Below are 14,804 nucleotides of genomic sequence, written 5' to 3' on the forward strand. Positions count from 1 at the left end.
TGCATAGTCCAGTTCAAACCAGTTGCTGGTGCACTCCAGTCCCAGCTCTGGCGCGAAAGTGAACAAAGGGAAAGGGGTGTAACCACCCCCTTCTCATATCCACCCATAGGAGGGGCCTAGGTAATCCAGCCCCTTAGCTTAGTATAAGTATAGGATCTGTGTCCCCAGGACTTTAGATTATCCTGGAAAGAAACTTTGATACAGAACTCTTGGACCTTCGACATTCTTTTCTGACTAGAAGACGGAAGACATCTCCCTTTTGGTCAAGGAGTGACCACCCTGTGCAAACAGGCACCACCAGTAACTTGCCGGTCTGCTATGTCGACAACCCTGCCAAAACCTGAAGACTCAGCGACACAGGAACTGGACTCTCAGACTTTTCTAACTCTGACCCACATCAACAGCAAAGCTGAGACCCGTGGCGGACACGAGAGACGTGGGACCAGACACCCTGGACATCCTGCATTTTGCTAACAGCTCGACTACCGATGTACCCTCTCAGTTGTGCATTGGGGTATGAGAAGCCCCAGACCCGAGCACCATTTGCACAGAAGCTCAACCCTCCACACTCCACGAATGCCACGTGGGGCCTGCTCTTGCATTTCAGCTCGACACGCCTTCCCAGTTCCTTGCCCGTTGGCTAGTGAGCCCCCGGAAGACTTTTCTTTTGAACTAATCTGCTTTCCTGGTTGCTCCAGGCTTGCTCCAGCTTCCCTTCAAAGGGGAAGCGCCACAGACCTTGCTGGTCTGCAACAGAGCCAATCTCGACATCCTGCGTGGGTTGCGGTTGCCAAGGCTTGTTGGGTCCAATCCAGATACCGACACCGCAGTCAATAGATCCTTCGTGGGACAGCTCGAATCCAGCACCTGGTCATCGTCGATGCCTCCTGGACCTCGTGGCTGAAGAGACAAACTCACTTTCTTCACCTTCAAGCACCCAACATCGCCTGGTTCCTTCCTGGTTCCTTCCTGGTTACTGGCTAGTGACCCAGACTCTGTCCCCTCTGCTTTCAGGTTCTTTAGATTGTCGATCCACCCCGACACTTTTCCTCTGGTCGCCTGCAGCACTTCTTTGCAGATCTCCATTGAAAACATCGACGAAACCCGACACCAAAAGGCACCTATGCCCCCGGCTTCCCTGGGTGAGGTAACACGAGTACTCCGGTGCTCCCGTGGGTTTTGACTCTCGAAGTGTCCTAGTTTAAAAGGGTTCCATCCAAGTCCATCCGGAAGTGTCTTTAAACAGGAACTTTGTAACTTCTACGTTTCCCATATAAGAAAATGGTAACTCGCGACTGTGTTTAGACACTGCACGCGTCTCCCGTGGGCCTCCTACTTCCTAACCTTTGGTTGTTTAGTGTAGCCCCAGTGAATCTACAGGCCCTAGGCTTGCTGTCTAACTCTCACGTGGTTCTTATACCACTTTCTTAGTATATGGTTTGTGAGGCCCCTAGGGCATAACTGTGTTTGTGCAACCTATCGTATGCTAATTGAGTAACTTGTGATGTACTTTGACCTCTGACCTCATAAAGAGTGCAGAGGGGTTGTGTTAGTAATAAATACATATATATTTGATATATACCTTGTGTGGTGTCCTTTCATTTGATATTCAAGGGATTATATATGGTAAAACCACTGGCTTCACATGCTCTCTGAAGTCTTAGCCTGATGACTGCTGGTTCATGCTACCACTAGGATAGCTGGTCTATAAGGTTGACTTTACAACCACCATCAATAAGGGTCGTTTGGACTGGTGCAAGGTGCCCACTAGGATAGTGGACATCATATGCCAGGCTAACTTCTCACACGAGTGTCAAGTTCTTGCTTCCTCTCTGCAGCTGTGTCCCCCCAATCAAGAGGACAAGGGGACCCTTATTCACAAGACTGCGATGCGCCTCACTTCTTTCGTATGATTGGAAACTGCGCTACAAGTGGACTGGGCGGCCAGTGAGGCGGCAGGATATGACGTCACTTACATCATGGCCAAGTAATTCCTGAAGAACTCCTGCAGCTTGGAGGCCTTCTCGAGCTTGGCTTGGTTCTCGCAGACTGTCTTCTGCAGCTTGGTCCAGGCCGTTCTTGCGCCTTGAATCTCCTGTCGCACAGCCTGCAGCGGGCTCGCGCATAGCACCTCGACGTGTGCCGCGTGCTCCTCCACTTCCGCCATCACCACTTTTAAGGACTCCATAATATGCCCCTGAAACAAGAGACGAGAGGAGAGAAAGTGTCACACACAGCACAATATATAACTATAGAACACTTTGAGTAAATGGGGAAACAGAGTACCTTCAAAGCAATATATAATTCAAGGTCTGCATGTTTGCAGACACCCTGTCAGTACTCAGACGCGATGACCCCCTGGCACCCCATGATCCCATGAGCACCCCTTCATTCAAGGTACCTGCTTCTGTCTCCCTGAACTATGTGTATCTCTCTGTTACCCCAGGGCTGCTCCTCACACACCTCCCTGTCGTGCTTGCCAGTTTGCTTCTCACCTTTGCCTCGCCACACCCCCCGGTTGCCACCTCCACTGATGCTTTGTGTTGGTTGCCTGCCCCTCCCTCCAGCCCTCATGTTGCTTTGCCCCCCATTACCATCCTCACTCGCTGCTTGTGACTCTTGGATGGTTGCTTGGCACCCATGGGTGGTTGCCTGTGACCCCTGGATGGCTGCTTGCGACCGCTGGATGGCTGCTTGCGACCCCTGGATGGTTGCTTGCGACCCCTGGATGGTTGCTTGCGACCCCCCTGGATTGTTGCTTGCGACCCCTAGATGGCTGCTTGCGACCCCTAGATGGCTGCTTGCGACCGCTGGATGGTTGCTTGCGACCCCCTGGATTGTTGCTTGCGATCCCCTGGATGGTTGCTTGAGACCCCTCAATGGTTGCTTGCGACCCCTAGTTGGCTACTTGCGACCCCTGGATGGCTTCTTGCGACCCCTGGATAGTGGCTTGCAACCCCTGGATGGGTGCTTGCGACCCCTGGATAGTTGCTTGCGACCCCTGGATAGTTGCTTGCGCCCCCTGGATGGTTGCTTGTGACCCCTGGATGGCTGCTTGTGACCCCTGGATGGCTGCTTGTGACCCCTGGATGGATGGCTGTCTGCTACTCTTGGATGGTTGCTTGGGACTCCTGGATAGTTGCTTGCGACCCCTGGATGGTTGCTTGCGACCCCTGGATGGCTGCTTGCGACGCCTGGATGGTTGCTTGCGACCCCTGGATGGTTACTTGCGACCCCTGGATGGTTGCCTGCGACTCCTGGATGGTTGCTAGCGACCACTGGATGGCTGCTTACAACCCCTGGATGGCTGTTTGCGACTCTTGGATGGTTGCTTGCGACCCCTGGATAGTTGCTTGCGACCCCTGGATAGTTGCTTGCGACGCCTGGATGGTTGCTTGCGACCCCTGGATGGTTGCTTGCGACCCCTGGATGGTTGCTTGTGACCCCTGGATAGTTGCTTGCGACCCCTGGATAGTTGCTTGCGATCCCTGGATGGTTGCCTGCGACTCCTGGATGGTTGCTAGCGACCACTGGATGGCTGCTTACAACCCCTGGACGGCTGTTTGCGACTCTTGGATGGTTGCTTGCGACCCCTGGATAGTTGCTTGCGACCCCTGGATAGTTGCTTGCGACGCCTGGATGGTTGCTTGCGACCCCTGGATGGTTGCTTGCGACCCCTGGATGGTTGCTTGTGACCCCTGGATAGTTGCTTGCGACCCCTGGGTGGTTGCTTGCGACCCCTGGATAGTTGCTTGAGACCCCTGGATAGTTGCTTGCGATCCCCTGGATGGTGGCTTGTGACCCCTGGATGGCTGCTTGCGACGCCTGGATGGATGGCTGTCTGCTACTCTTGGATGGTTGCTTAGGACTCCTGGATAGTTGCTTGCGACCCCTGGATGGTTGCTTGTGACCCCTGGATGGCTGCTTGTGACCTCTGAATGGCTGCTTGCGACATCTGGATGGTTGCTTGCGACCCCTGGATGGTTGCTTACGACTCCTGGATGGTTACTAGAGACCACTGGATGGCTGCTTACGACCCCTGGATGGCTGTTTGTGACTCTTGGATGGTTGCTTGCGACCCCTGGATAGTTGCTTGCAACCCCTGGATAGTTGCTTGCGACGCCTGGATGGTTGCTTGCGACCCCTGGATGGTTGCTTGCGACCCCTGGATGGTTGCTTGCGACCCCTGGATAGTTGCTTGCGACCCCTGGATGGTTGCTTGCGACCCCTGGATGGGTGCTTGCGACCCCTGGATGGTTGCCTGCGACTCCTGGATGGTTGCTAGCGACCACTGGATGGCTGCTTACAACCCCTGGATGGCTGTTTGCGACTCTTGGATGGTTGCTTGCGACCCCTGGTTAGTTGCTTGCGACGCCTGGATGGTTGCTTGCGACCCCTGGATGGTTGCTTGCGATCCCTGGATAGTTGCTTGCGACCCCTGGATGGTTGCTTGCGACCCCTGGATAGTTGCTTGCGACCCCTGGATAGTTGCTTGCGACCCCCTGGATGGTTGCTTGTGACCCCTGGATGGCTGCTTGTGACCCCTGGATGGCTGCTTGCGACGCCTGGATGGATGGCTGTCTGCTACTCTTGGATGGCTGCTTGGGACTCCTGGATAGTTGCCTGCGACCCCTGGATGGTTGCTTGTGACCCCTGGATGGCTGCTTGTGACCTCTGAATGGCTGCTTGCGACATCTGGATGGTTGCTTGCGACCCCTGGATGGTTGCTTATGACTCCTGGATGGTTACTAGCGACCACTGGATGGCTGCTTACGACCCCTGGATGGTTGTTTGCGACTCTTGGATGGTTGCTTGGGACTCTTGGATAGTTACTTAGGACCACTGGGTGGTTGCTTGCGACCCTTGCTTCATTAAGGACGGACTGAGGCAAATCCCTGGAGACTGGAGGTCCCGGAGGACAGCTTAAGTGTCCCATGGGGCTGCCTCACTGCTCAGTAACCTAAAAGTACATCACCGGTCTGCCAGTGCAGTGCTCTCCTCATTTCCATTTCGAGCCCACTGCCTTCACCGCGCATGCGCTTAAAAGTGGCAAATCTGGTGCAATTTCACAGGTGAGGAGGGTGAAAACTATGGCAGGTGAGCGTAGGAATAAGTATTAAAACTTATTACAGCTATGGTGTTCCTGCTTGGATTCAGGCGAGGCTGCATTTTTACAGCACCCCCGTCACTGTACCTTTTTCCCGCCTAGGCCGATGCAGAGAGCGTCGGTGTTCCTCGACCCCCCTGTAGTGTCCGGCTGGACACGTTCTAGCGACTCAGCAGGCACTCGTTTTACCAGCCACTCCCTCAAGGGCAGGACACACTCACACCCCACACCCATCCAACACAAGCGTCACGAGTGAGGCGGGCTCAAGAATAAAAGGGTCTGAGTGCACATGCTCGTTCGTGGCCAGTTAACCAGCATACCCACATGTCCCTGTCACTCGTAATAGTAGAATGTGGCCCTATAGCCCACAACTCCACACCCCCAAGTAAAGTATGTGAGTGGTTTCATTTTGTCCTGGTGCAGGGTGTATTTGCCACTTTGCCTGGCAGTGGCAGAAGAAGATAGCGCCCTGAGTCTGGAAGTCTGTTACTGGTCCTTGGGTGGGACAACCACAAGATTGACTAGCTGAGACACGAATAAGAAGCAGGCAAACGAGAGTGACAGGAAAGCCAACCAATTGTAAGCAATAGGCAGGCTGCAAGCCCACCTGTGTACTGGTAAACCCCAGTATGCCTCGAAACAGACAGTGCAAATGGGGTCTCGTAGGCTTGACCTAAAAATAGTGGCTCTACCTTGAAACCGGCGACGTGATAGAGGTGACGACGGTAAACATCGTTTACAACGTGGTGTTTACACCGCAGTGCCTTTACAACAATGCCATCACAACGCAAGTCATTACTACGACTTGCGCTGGATGGCGCTGTTGGGCAAGGAATGTTGTAATTTTATATTTCAACACCCTCCCTACTGTTACGTGGACTGGTGTTGGAATATAAAATTATAATATTCCAAAATCCGCGCACTCCAACGCAAGTCGTTGTAACGACTTGTGTTGTAATGCCCGCGTTGTCAAGTACCGCGATCTTTTAGATCGCGTTGTAGTGACAGACATCCGTGACGACACGCTAAACAAGGCGATTGTATGAGCCACTGAGGTTGGACGTGAAACTTTACACCATTCTAAGACATTTTTTGTCTTAAAAGACGATAGGAAGAAAATCCTTAGAGACTGGCCCACATAATAATAAAAAGGTGGCTGTCCTGGCTCATCTTGGGACTCTTCGATACACAAAAACTTTGAAATACATTTACTTCTCATCGTATCAACAGTAATGTGCAATGTCTGCGTTCACGGCCTGGTTTGGACCCCCGGATGCACAATCGCAGGCGGACTGACAGCTTGTGGCTAGGAATGAAGAAGACATGGTAGCCCCATTGGTTTTCAAAAGGTGGCCCGAAGGCTGCACGGCTGGTGGCTGCTCAGCGAGAGAACATTTGCGAATTCTGCTCAATCTAAGCGGTGAGCTGTTGCATACTCCTGAACCCAGCTCAGAGGGCTTGCACAAGACACAGGACAAGGAGCCCAAAAAATCCTCTAATCTATGTAACCGGGCAAGTGAGTTTTTCAAGGTCAGAAGCAGGAAGTAAACTTAAGCAGATAATGCAAACCTCGTCAAATGGGCCACAATAATCATGATATTGGGCCATATATATCATCAACCTGATTTGCAATTCTAAAATAGCGAGTTTTTAGAAATCGCTATTTCAGAATCGCAAATAGGGATGTAGGTACAGATTCACAATTTTTTTACGAATTCTTAGTATTCCTTAATTGCGATTAGCAAACTGCAAATCGCAATTAAGGAATACTTTCCCATTCATTTCTATGGGCCAGGAGGCCCATGGGAATGAATGGGAAGTTATTCTCAATTTGCGCATCGCAATTTGAGAATCGCAAATTGAGAATAATTTCAAGGGTGCAGGGGTGTCCAAAGGACACCCTGTTGCACCTCTGAAATAAGCATGAGTGCACATGTGGCAGACATACATGCCCTAAGGGCATGTATGTGCGTCACATGGCACTAAGAAAAATGCAAAAATGTGCATTTTTCAAGGAATTAGCAAATTACCACCAACTTCAAGTTGGTGGTAATTTGCGATTCCTTAAGGACAATTAGCATTTTTTTTTGCTTCATACATTTAAGCAATCCCTAAATTTGCGATTCCTTAAATGCACTTGCAAAATAAGGAATCCCAAATTTTGCGATTCCTTGTTTTGCACCAGATTTTCCTTAATACATACCATTTGGCAAATTCGCATTCGTAAACTGCGAATTTCGGCGTTTGCAAATGCGAATTTGCTTGATACATATGGCCCTTAGTGAACTGAAAACTGCAGCGCTGTAAACGACTCTGGAAGGGTAATTCTGAAGGTATGCCCGCGATGGTTACGTAGATTTTCTTTTCTAAATTGGCATTGGGAGTTTTTAACGTCTGCCTTCCCATGCTGCTTCGCGGTCCATATTTCACTGAGGGTTTATGAGCGCATTTAATAAGTTAAAGGCAGGTAGTTCTTCACGCACATTGAAAGCCACATGGCTTTGTTTAGTGGGAAATCAGCCTAGAGCACTGAAGCTAATTTGTTCCTGCAGCCTTTGTGCTGTGCGGCTGTAAAACGCCTTTGGTGGTTCGTCGGGGCTCGCCCTGTCGATGTGAGTGGGCTCGGAGCCTTTCTCCAGCTGGCAGAGAGGCTCTATAAATGATGAAAAGGGCTCCGGGGTACATTGTCCCTCCGCAAGGATAATCCGAGAGGAGAAGGGAAGTAGCAGAAAAGATTAGGGGGTGCCAAGATGGAGAGAGCAGGGGGAAGCAATACGAAGGAGAACGCCGATTCTCTAATTAACATACAGAGAGAATCTTGATTTCATTAAAGACAACAGAGGCTAACATTGTGCAATCATTTTTATTTGCTGCCCACACATGCAGCCCTATAAAGAACATATGACATCATAAACTAAACATTCCAAAGAACCTAATAAATTAAACCAGTACACGGGGGAGAGAGCTGGAAACACATGCACTCTCATGGAGTGTTTAGCCAAAAAGAAAAAAAGTAGTTTCCTAAAACGTAAACAGTGGAAGGATACGAGTTAGCCGAACAAAAGGACGGTAAAGATGCTAAGCTCCAGGGGAGGGATGAACACAAGATGGGATAAGGAAATCCATCAAATAAGAAGCAAGGAAATGAAAGTGGCAATAGAGCCAACCAATGGTAAGCAATGGGCGGACTTTAAGCCCACGGTAAGATCTTGTCGAGCTGACAATAGGCCTTTTCCAGCCTGCCGCGCTGTCTGGTAGGCTCGACCTAAAAAGGACAGTTGTTAAATCAGCTTGTGTCTAGCTTCGAGTTTGCCAACAGCACTCTCCTTCTTTGCTCTGAAAATATCTATCACTTTCACACAAACTCTGAACATCACCGAAATTCCTCTTTAAGGGCCATATATATCAAGGTACCCATTTGCGATTCTCAAATAGCGATTTCTTAAAAATCGCTATTTGAGAATCGCAAATGGGTATCTTGATACATATGGCCCAAAATCACATTTTTTTTGCGATTCCTTAGAATTCCTTAATTGCGATTCGCAAATTGCGAATCGCAATTAAGGAATACTTTCCCACTCATTTCTATGGGCCTGGAGGCCCATAGGAATGAATGGGAAGTTATTCTCAATTTGCGATTCGCAATTTGCTAATTGCAAATTGAGAATAATTTCAAGGGTGCAGGAGTGTCCAAAGGACACCCTGCTGCACCCCTGAAATATGCATGGGTGCATATGTGACGCACATACATGCCCAAAGGGCATGTATGTGCATCACATGGCACTTTGAAAAAAGCAAAAATTTGCATTTTTCAAGGAATTCGCAACTTACCACCAACTAGAAGTTGGTGGTAATTTGCGATTCCTTAAGGACATTTTGCTAATTCTTTTTGCTACATACATTGCATTTAAGGAATCGCAAAAATTGCGATTCCTTAAATGCAATTGCAAAATAAGGAATCGCAAATTTTGCAATTCCTTATTTTGCACCAATTTTGCTTCATACATTCCATTTAGCAAATTCACATTTGCAAAGGCCGAAATTCTGCGAATTTCGGCCTTTGCGATTGCAAATTTGCCTGATACATATGGCCCTCAGTCACATTAAGTGAAGGAATCTATTTGAAGTGGTAGGTGGTGTGCAGTTCTGTCTCATCTCTGGCACACTTCTCTTTCATCTCACCGCAGACTTTGCTTTGGCCACTAGGGGTCACTGCGCTCATACCCATGTGGGGCTAGGGCATGCTGGGAGCCGCCATCTTGAAAGGTAATGGAGGCCAAGGCGATGCTGTCATCCAACTTGGCTGCCATCTGTCCTGCCTCAGACCTCTCCAGGAAGCACTCAGACTCCTGCTCAGATCTACCTGCCCTGAGATGGAGGAAACACAGCAGATCACAGACCGGAGGAGTGAGTTATGAGGGAATATTCACTAACACTGAATACAATAGATCTGCACTCTCACAGACATGGTATGCTAGTGTGAGTGAGTACTCACCATAGACCTGGGCACTTGCATACAGGAGGCGTGAGGGCATGAGTAATGCTCTTATTGGCAGTATGTATGTGAGTAAACACACACAGCAGATACGTATGCAAGTACACTCACTATATCCCGCAAATATTCACAGATTGATAGTGTACATTATACTCAGCCGATACTAACAGACTGGTGAGAGGATGTGGTCAAACGGATAGAGCGGTCGACCTCCAAGCTGGACTCATCAGATACTCCTCACAGACTGGTAATGTGCGAGTGAGTACTTACACTGTACTCTTTAGATACTCTTCAAAGACTGGTAATGTGCGAGTGAGTACTTACACTGTACTCTTCAGATACTCCTCACAGACTGGTGATGTGCGAGTGAGTACTTACACTGTACTCTTCAGATACTCCTCACAGACTGGTGATGTGCGAGTGAGTACTTACACTGTACTCTTTAGATACTCTTCGAAGACTGGTAATGTGCGAGTGAGCACTTACACTGTACTCTTCAGATACTCCTCACAGACTGGTGATGTGCGAGTGAGTACTTACACTGTACTCTTCAGATACTTCTCACAGACTGGTAATGTGCGAGTGAGTACTTACACTGTACTCTTCAGATACTCTTCAAAGACTGGTAATGTGCGAGAGAGTACTTACACTGTACTCTTCAGATACTCTTCAAAGACTGGTAATGTGTGAGTGAGTACTTACACTGTACACTTCAGATACTCCTCACAGACTGGTAATGTGTGAGTGAGTACTTACACTGTACACTTCAGATACTCCTCACAGACTGGTAATGTGCGAGTGAGTACTTACACTGTACTCTTCAGATACTCCTCATAGACTGGTAATGTGCGAGTGAGTACTTACACTGTACTCTTTAGATACTCTTCAAAGACTGGTAATGTGCGAGTGAGCACTTACACTGTACTCTTCAGATACTCCTCACAGACTGGTGATGTGCGAGTGAGTACTTACACTGTACTCTTCAGATACTCCTCACAGACTGGTAATGTGCGAGTGAGTACTTACACTGTACTCTTTAGATACTCTTCAAAGACTGGTAATGTGCGAGTGAGTACTTACACTGTACTCTTCAGATACTCCTCACAGACTGGTGATGTGCGAGTGAGTACTTACACTGTACTCTTCAGATACTCCTCACAGACTGGTGATGTGCGAGTGAGTACTTACACTGTACTCTTCAGATACTCCTCATAGACTGGTAATGTGCGAGTGAGTACTTACACTGTACTCTTTAGATACTCTTCAAAGACTGGTAATGTGCGAGTGAGCACTTACACTGTACTCTTCAGATACTCCTCACAGACTGGTGATGTGCGAGTGAGTACTTACACTGTACTCTTTAGATACTCTTCAAAGACTGGTAATGTGCGAGTGAGTACTTACACTGTACTCTTCAGATACTCCTCACAGACTGGTGATGTGCGAGTGAGTACTTACACTGTACTCTTCAGATACTCCTCACAGACTGGTGATGTGCGAGTGAGTACTTACACTGTACTCTTTAGATACTCTTCAAAGACTGGTAATGTGCGAGTGACCACTTACACTGTACTCTTCAGATACTCCTCACAGACTGGTGATGTGCGAGTGAGTACTTACACTGTACTCTTCAGATACTCCTCACAGACTGGTAATGTGCGAGTGAGTACTTACACTGTACTCTTCAGATACTCTTCAAAGACTGGTAATGTGCGAGAGAGTACTTACACTGTACTCTTCAGATACTCTTCAAAGACTGGTAATGTGTGAGTGAGTACTTACACTGTACACTTCAGATACTCCTCACAGACTGGTAATGTGCGAGTGAGTACTTACACTGTACTCTTCAGATACTCCTCATAGACTGGTAATGTGCGAGTGAGTACTTACACTGTACTCTTTAGATACTCTTCAAAGACTGGTAATGTGCGAGTGAGCACTTACACTGTACTCTTCAGATACTCCTCACAGACTGGTGATGTGCGAGTGAGTACTTACACTGTACTCTTCAGATACTCCTCACAGACTGGTAATGTGCGAGTGAGTACTTACACTATACTCTTCAGATACTCTTCAAAGACTGGTAATGTGCGAGAGAGTACTTACACTGTACTCTTCAGATACTCTTCAAAGACTGGTAATGTGTGAGTGAGTACTTACACTGTACACTTCAGATACTCCTCACAGACTGGTAATGTGCGAGTGAGTACTTACACTGTACTCTTCAGATACTCCTCATAGACTGGTAATGTGCGAGTGAGTACTTACACTGTACTCTTTAGATACTCTTCAAAGACTGGTAATGTGCGAGTGAGCACTTACACTGTACTCTTCAGATACTCCTCACAGACTGGTGATGTGCGAGTGAGTACTTACACTGTACTCTTCAGCTCACTGTACTCTTCAGATACTCCTCAAAGACTGGTAATGTGCGAGTGAGTATTTACACTGTACTCTTCCGATACTCCTCACAGACTGGTAATGTGTGAGTGAGTACTTACACTGTACTCTTTAGATACTCTTCAAAGACTGGTAATGTGCGAGTGAGCACTTACACTGTACTCTTCAGATACTCCTCACAGACTGGTGATGTGCGAGTGAGTACTTACACTGTACTCTTCAGATACTCCTCACAGACTGGTAATGTGCGAGTGAGTACTTACACTGTACTCTTCAGATACTCTTCAAAGACTGGTAATGTGCGAGAGAGTACTTACACTGTACTCTTCAGATACTCTTCAAAGACTGGTAATGTGCGAGTGAGTACTTACACTGTACTCTTCAGATACTCCTCATAGACTGGTAATGTGCGAGTGAGTACTTACACTGTACTCTTTAGATACTCTTCAAAGACTGGTAATGTGCGAGTGAGCACTTACACTGTACTCTTCAGATACTCCTCACAGACTGGTGATGTGCGAGTGAGTACTTACACTGTACTCTTCAGATACTCCTCACAGACGGGTAATGTGCGAGTGAGTACTTACACTGTACTCTTCAGATACTCCTCAAAGACTGGTAATGTGCGAGTGAGTATTTACACTGTACTCTTCCGATACTCCTCACAGACTGGTAATGTGTGAGTGAGTACTTACACTGTACTCTTTAGATACTCTTCACAGACTGGTAATGTGCGAGTGAGTACTTACACTGTACTCTTCAGATACTCCTCACAGACTGGTAATGTGCGAGTGAGTACTTACACTGTACTCTTCAGATACTCCTCACAGACTGGTAATGTGCGAGTGAGTACTTACACTGTACTCTTCAGATACTCCTCACAGACTCGAAATGTGCGAGTGAGTACTTATACTGTACTCTTCAGATACTCCTCACAGACTGGTAATGTGCAAGTGAGTACTTACACTGTACTCTTCAGATAATCCTCAAAGACTGGTGATGTGCGAGTGAGTACTTACACTGTACTCTTCAGATACTCCTCAAAGACTGGTAATGTGCCTGTGAGTACTTATACTGTACTCTTGAGATACTCCTCACAGACTGGTAATGTGCGAGTGAGTACTTATACTGTACTCTTCAGATACTCCTCACAGACTGGTAATGTGCGAGTGAGTACTTACAGTGTACTCTTCAGATACTCCTCAAAGACTGGTAATGTGCCTGTGAGTATTTATACTGTACTCTTGAGATACTCCTCACAGACTGGTAATGTGCGAGTGAGTACTTACACTGTACTCTTCAGATACTCCTCACAGACTGGTAATGTGCATCTTGGAGAATACTCACAGCATACTCATCAGATACTCCTCACAGACTGGTAATGTGCGAGTGAGTACTTATACTGTACTCTTCAGATACTCCTCAAAGACTGGTAATGTGCGAGTGAGTACTTACACTGTACTCTTCAGATACTCCTCACAGACTGGTAATGTGCGAGTGAGTACTTACACTGTACTCTTCAGATACTCCTCAAAGACGGGTAATGTGCGAGTGAGTATTTACACTGTACACTTCAGATACTCCTCACAGACTGGTAATGTGCGAGTGAGTACTTACACTGTACTCTTCAGATACTCCTCACAGACTGGTAATGTGCGAGTGAGTACTCACACTGTACTCTTCAGGTACTCCTCGAAGACTGGTAACGTGCGAGTGAGTACTTACACTGTACTCTTCAGATACTCCTCAAAGACTGGTAATGTGCGAGTGAGTACTTACACTGTACTCTTCAGATACTCCTCAAAGACTGGTAATGTGCCTGTGAGTACTTATACTGTACTCTTGAGATACTCCTCACAGACTGGTAATGTGCGAGTGAGTACTTACACTGCACTCTTCAGGTACTCCTCACAGACTGGTAATGTGCGAGTGAGTATTTACACTGTACACTTCAGATACTCCTCACAGACTGGTAATGTGCGAGTGAGTACTTACACTGTACTCTTCAGATACTCCTCATAGACTGGTAATGTGCGAGTGAGTACTTACACTGTACTCTTCAGATACTCCTCATAGACTGGTAATGTGCGAGTATTTACACTGTACTCTTCAGATACTCCTCACAGACTGGTAATGTGCGAGTGAGTATTTACACTGTACTCTTCAGATACTCCTTACAGACTGGTAATGTGCGAGTGAGTACTTACACTGTACTCTTCAGATACTCTTCACAGACTGGTAATGTGCGAGTGAGTACTTACACTGTACTCTTCAGATACTCCTCAAAGACTGGTAATGTGCCTGTGAGTACTTATACTGTACTCTTGAGATACTCCTCACAGACTGGTAATGTGCGAGTGAGTACTTACACTGTACTCTTCAGATACTCCTCAAAGACTGGTAATGTGCCTGTGAGTACTTATACTGTACTCTTGAGATACTCCTCACAGACTGGTAATGTGCGAGTGAGTACTTACACTGTACTCTTCAGATACTCCTCACAGACTGGTAATGTGCATCTTGGAGAATACAGCATACTCATCAGATACTCCTCACAGACTGGTAATGTGCGAGTGAGTACTTATACTGTACTCTTCAGATACTCCTCAAAGACTGGTAATGTGCGAGTGAGTACTTACACTGTACTCTTCAGATACTCCTCACAGACTGGTAATGTGCGAGTGAGTACTTACACTGTACTCTTCAGATACTCCTCAAAGACGGGTAATGTGCGAGTGAGTATTTACACTGTACACTTCAGATACTCCTCACAGACTGGTAATGTGCGAGTGAGTACTTACA

At 47.5% G+C, this 14,804-nt stretch overlaps 1 protein-coding gene across 1 annotated transcript in view; it reads right to left on the bottom strand.

The window, feature by feature from the left end:
- Positions 1–14,804, bottom strand: part of LOC144762155 (uncharacterized) — a 269,735-nt gene that overhangs the window by 108,005 nt on the left and 146,926 nt on the right. The window contains exon 20 of the mRNA XM_078647312.1: positions 1,977–2,197. Within this exon, the coding sequence (XP_078503438.1) occupies positions 1,977–2,197 (221 nt within the window). The remainder of the gene's footprint in view (positions 1–1,976; positions 2,198–14,804) is intronic.

This window comes from Lissotriton helveticus, chromosome 6 (genome assembly GCF_964261635.1).
Source record: "Lissotriton helveticus chromosome 6, aLisHel1.1, whole genome shotgun sequence".
Lineage (NCBI taxonomy): Eukaryota > Metazoa > Chordata > Amphibia > Caudata > Salamandridae > Lissotriton > Lissotriton helveticus.